This window comes from Antennarius striatus, chromosome 14 (assembly GCF_040054535.1).
Source record: "Antennarius striatus isolate MH-2024 chromosome 14, ASM4005453v1, whole genome shotgun sequence".
In the NCBI taxonomy this organism is placed as follows: domain Eukaryota; kingdom Metazoa; phylum Chordata; class Actinopteri; order Lophiiformes; family Antennariidae; genus Antennarius; species Antennarius striatus.
The window spans coordinates 1,618,426-1,623,175 of record NC_090789.1 but is presented as its reverse complement, the minus strand read 5'-3'; the positions used below and the strand labels follow the sequence as shown (position 1 = coordinate 1,623,175).

Below are 4,750 nucleotides of genomic sequence, written 5' to 3'. Positions count from 1 at the left end.
ACGGAGTTGCGTTAGTTGGATAAATGATTAAAGGTGTGAAAAGAGAGGAATAGAATGGAGGGTCTGGGTGCTACCGGTGGAGAATATATGAATTCTCTTATTTATTTCACACTTGGCTCGTTTGAATCATTGGTGTTTGTACCTTGTGATACTTAATCGTAGCCTGAAAACGATTGCTCAGCTCTTTTTCAGCTTGAAGCTGTTGGGTTCGAGAATTCCAGGTGATAGAATATTTAATTTTCATAGACAGGAAGTCCACCAAGCTATTAATGTACATTTTTTTACATAATTTATCCCCTTCTGACAAGATCTAAATATACCCTTCTGTCCTGTTAGCACCTCTTCTTCGATTTGAGCAACAATCTTGCGTTTACGACGTCAGATTTTGGTGATAATCTGTTAAATTATCACAATTTATTGTGTGACTGGAGACTTGCGAGACCTGATTGTTCATCTCAACTCGCAGAAGAAAGCCTGCTTGGGATTTTTATGCTCAATAAATAAAGTTACATTATTTTGCCTTTTAGCTTTGAGGGCCTCCATCCTGATTCACCGATATAAAATCAATCTGTCAGTCGTTATTGATCAGGTTTTGAAAAAAAAAAAAAAAAGCCCAATTAGATTTTCTCAATCTGAATGAATCGTAGAAACGTAGAAAAAACGTGGACTTTGTGAAAAGCTGTTTATTATCCGTTTAATAACACCTCCATGAAGACAGTTTGTACAAGATAACATCACATTCTAAAGTGCACGATTACTGGACAGTGAAAATCTTTTTTTTTCTTTTTTAAATACGTCGGGAGGAGGAAAATATCACATTTGTTTTAAAAAAAAAAAAAAGAAAGAAAAAAAAAAGGAAAAAGTAGAAATAAGAAATGAAAAAGGGGCATGCTCTTTTTTTTTTTTTATTCCTTCCCCCCCCCCCCAAGAAAAAAACAAAATAATAAAATAAAACCCAAAAAAACCAATCACTATACATGTTTCTGCTCAGGTATGTGAGAGAGGGGCTGGCCTGGGAAAATAACCTTGTGCGGCTTGCTTGGGGAGGGGGGGGCACTAAGCTTTGGCACCTTTAGAGAAAAGAGAAAGAAGACATTAACGGGATGGAGAGCAGAGGAATCATATTCAGCCTGAATAAATACAGTCTTAGGGGCTGGTGTAGAATGCATAATAGCCCATGCCTTTTGGGTTGTCCTTGTACTCCTCCGTTGTCAAGTCCTCACACTTGATGGTGGGGGAGTTTTCTGTGCTTGACCCCCCGGGGGACATCCTGCGCCTCTTGCACACCACCGAGTACACCCCCGAGTCCGTAGAGTCCACCGATTTCAGCGAGTGGGACGTCTCGATCCAGCTGGAGGCCGGCGGCGGCGGCGGCGCGCTATCCTCCGCCAGCTTGTCTTTCGCCACCCCCCCAAGTTGCTCGTCCGGGAAGGCTGGGGGGCTGGGACGGGGGGACCAAGGCAGCCCCGTCATCTTACGCTGGTAGGAGCTCCTGGTGCCCCAACCGGCGGCCATGGAGGCGAAGGCGGAGTCCGGGTAGTAGCCGAGGGCGTGGGACGTCTGCAGCGACAGCGGCTTGATGCCGTAGGACAGCAGGCTGCTGGGGGAGTAGTCGTTGTCGTAGGACAGGTCCAGCTTGTTGGATCCCGGTTGTTGGACGGGGGGGACAAACCAGCGCTGGGCGGAGGCGGCAGCTGCGGCAGCCGCGGCGCCGGCGGCCGCGGCGGCGTCCTCGCCCTGCGGGGACAGGAGGCTGTTGGTCTGGGGGACGGCGCGCTCGCTGGCGTAGAAACGGTTCTGAGGCAGGTTGTTGACGAACTGGTCCTGGAAGAAGGGCTGCATGGCGTAACGGGCCCCCGGGACGATCTGGGTGGAGCGGGGCGAGTCGGTGGGCGACGGGGTCAAACGGTCGCTCTCCGGAGCCGTGTACATCCTGGAAGGGAAGGGGGGGGGGGGGGTCAGTTAAGGGAACGTCAAAAGGCAGCTAAACGTGAACAGGAAGTAGACACGTACGAGTCGTAGTTGTCCCGGAAGCCTTTAGCAAACGGGTTGTGGTCGATCTTCAGCTGCGTGATCTGAAAGGAGGAGGAAGAGAAGCGATGAAGACGACTCCGACTCATTCAAATCCATCAAAACTGCTGTAAAAAAAAAAGGGCCTCACGTCCGTGTTCTGGTAGGCGGTGACGGCGATGAACTGGTTCTCCGGGAAGGTGAAGGTCTGAGTTCGGGCCTCGTTGCTCATGTCCTCCACGCCGTCCTCCGTCACCTCCACGATGTGCAGCCGCGGCTGGTATTTGTGAAGCGACTGCAGGACGATCATCTGCAGGAAGGAAAGGCGTGATGAGAGCAGCTCACAACTGAAAGAAGACGTGTTGAAGCGTGTGTGTGTGTGTGTGTGTGTGTGTGTGTGTGTGTGTGTGTGTGTGTGTGTGTGTTGACGTCCAACCTGTGTGTTGTTGTTGTTTGCTCCTTTATTATTGGTCAGCTTCAGTTTCCCAAAAGAGATTTCTTGCCTCATCCAGTGAGCACCGGTGTTTGGAGATTCAGGATGAACGTACATTTTATTACCTGAAATAAAATAAAAAATTAAAAAAAAGATTATTTTTTTTACACATTAAAAAAATTAACTGTCCCTTTTGTTATGTTATATTTTAAATTTAAATAAAGTTAGAATCTATTTTAATCATCTTGAGGCCTCAGAAGAAATTTCGTGAATTAAATTAAAAAAACAAAACAACACTGATTATATTTAATATTATTTCATTAAATACAATTTTTTTTTTTAGTAGATGAAGGAGAGGAATCAAAAAATAGATTGGATTAAAATTTCAAATTTTTTTCTTCTGGTTTCTTTTCAGTCATTAACTGAAAATGTGTTTTAACATGTATTTAAAGTTATAATTCTTTAAAATAGGAACAAAAATAATTCACGACTGTTTATTTTACCAACAGTTTCACACTTCAGATGACAGGAAGATTTCAATTTAAATACACAAAAGAGCCTACAATAAAGTAAAAATTAAATTATATTTTTTTTCGTGGATTTTTAAATAAAAATATTTCCAAATCAAATTTATTCCTCACACTCTCAAACGACTTTTTTTTCTCCTTTCTGGGCCTCATTTGCTTCAGAATTTTAAATTCTTTCAAGCCCAGAACTAAATTTTTTAAGTTTTGTGGACCCCCCCCCCTCACCTTGCATATTATTGTCCGCCTTCCCACAGGTGACCCACTTCCCCCCCTGGAAGCGCCAGTGGTTGGGGTCCGCCAGAACCACCTCCACGAACACGTTGTAATGCGCCGTGAGGTTCAGGCCGGTGATGTTGAAGCTGAGGAACGGAAACATCCGCCTGCAGACAGAACGAACCAGAACCACAATCCATCAGCTGCTCACAAATAAAGCAGTCACGTGATCATAATCGATTAAATTAAATCGAATGACCCGAATTCAACCGAATCTTCCCGTGTGAAGCAGCGAATCCTTTTCAAACGGACCACAAACTGTGTGCGTAAAGTGTTGTTCGTGCGTAAAAGGAGGTAAAATAGACATTTAAAGGTCGATAAATAAAAAGAAACTGGACGAGTGGAAATAAAAGAAACGAATTTCATGTTTTAGTCTGGTCGGTTTCACTTGGACCCCCCCGGGGCGCCGGTTGCGCATCTGTTTACCTGCCCTGTTTGGTGATGATCATCTCGGTCTGGTGCCGGTGGAACTTCAGCCACAGAGGCCGGTTGCACAGGTAGACCTGCGCCCGGGCTCCGGCCACAGAACCCGGCAGAGACATGGAGCCGATGCCCGTGCCCGTCCCGGGGTAGGACGGGTACAAACAGCCCGGGCCCTGGCTGAACTGGTACCCCCCGCTGCTGAACTGGCTGCGGCCGGTGCACACAGACGAGGACGAGAAGCCGGTCGGCGGCAGGACGGATCCGTAATGAAGGGACGCCGGGTACCGGGAGCCGCCGGACCCGGTGTAGACCGAGCCGGTCTGTCCCGCGTAGGGGAAGAGGGAGCAGGGGCTGGACATGTCGGAGCTCTGGCTGGACGAGATGAAGTATCTGTCCGAGCCGAGGTCGTCTATGTTGTACCGCCGCCCGCTCGTCAGCTCGTCCTCCCCCAGCACCGGGGAGCCCTTCCTCCCGTCGGGCCCGGATTTTGCGAACGCGTCCCCCCCTTCCGCCTCCCCCAGCATCCCGTTGCCCAGATATTTCTTAGGAGCGCTGCTGGACTCCGAGTCCGTCCGGTCCACCTCCTGGTACTCGAGCTGGGACGGGGGTCGCGGGCTGTTGTTGGCGCTGTCCGACGTGGAGAGGTTGTAGAAGGTCTTGGGTAAACTGATGCCGGCGCTGGGAAGGATGTTCTCCAACTGCATTGTTTTGATTCTGACACTGATGAAGAGGAGTGTTGAGGGTCCAAGGAGAGCGAAGCTCAGCCAACGCACCGGCGCCCTGGCGGTCGTGTCCCTGCACCTCCCTCCCTGAGCAGCGATGGAAGGAGGCTCTCCTCAACGTCAGGGTGTTCAGATCAGATTATGGGCTGGACATGACATCTCCTGCGGCTCTTATATATCACATGTAGTGGATAGGAGGTAGAGGAGGAGCTCCAGCGCGCCCCGCAACCAATGGACGCGTTACTTTAATTCAATTAGAAAAAGCCGAGGAGAAATTACAGAGATGACATTTTTACGCACGTCTCCTGACTAATAAAATCTGGATTTTCGTGAAAAATACAAACGGGATGTTTTTTTTTTTA

The 4,750-nt window shown here is 48.2% G+C and overlaps 1 protein-coding gene across 1 annotated transcript; it reads right to left on the bottom strand.

Annotated features, from left to right (window-relative positions):
- Window positions 1-431: 431 nt before the first annotated feature.
- On the bottom strand, window positions 432-4,370 carry eomesa (eomesodermin homolog a). Its single transcript, XM_068333047.1, has 6 exons — window positions 3,670-4,370; window positions 3,196-3,350; window positions 2,447-2,568; window positions 2,162-2,320; window positions 2,014-2,075; window positions 432-1,933 (listed from the first exon to the last, which is right to left on the bottom strand). Exons 1-6 carry the CDS (start codon window positions 4,368-4,370, stop codon window positions 1,147-1,149), a joined length of 1,986 nt encoding a protein of 661 aa, XP_068189148.1. The 3' UTR covers window positions 432-1,146.
- Window positions 4,371-4,750: the final 380 nt, after the last annotated feature.

Coding starts and splice junctions, on each gene's coding strand:
- eomesa (XM_068333047.1), bottom strand. CDS start 4,370: ATGCAGTTGGAGAACATCCTTCCCAGCGCCGGCATCAGTTTACCCAAG. Junction 2,321..2,446: donor CAAACAACAACAACACACAG/GTTGGACGTCAA, acceptor TCCTTCCTGCAG/ATGATCGTCCTGCAGTCGCT. Junction 2,076..2,161: donor CCGCCTACCAGAACACGGAC/GTGAGGCCCTTT, acceptor TCCTCCTTTCAG/ATCACGCAGCTGAAGATCGA.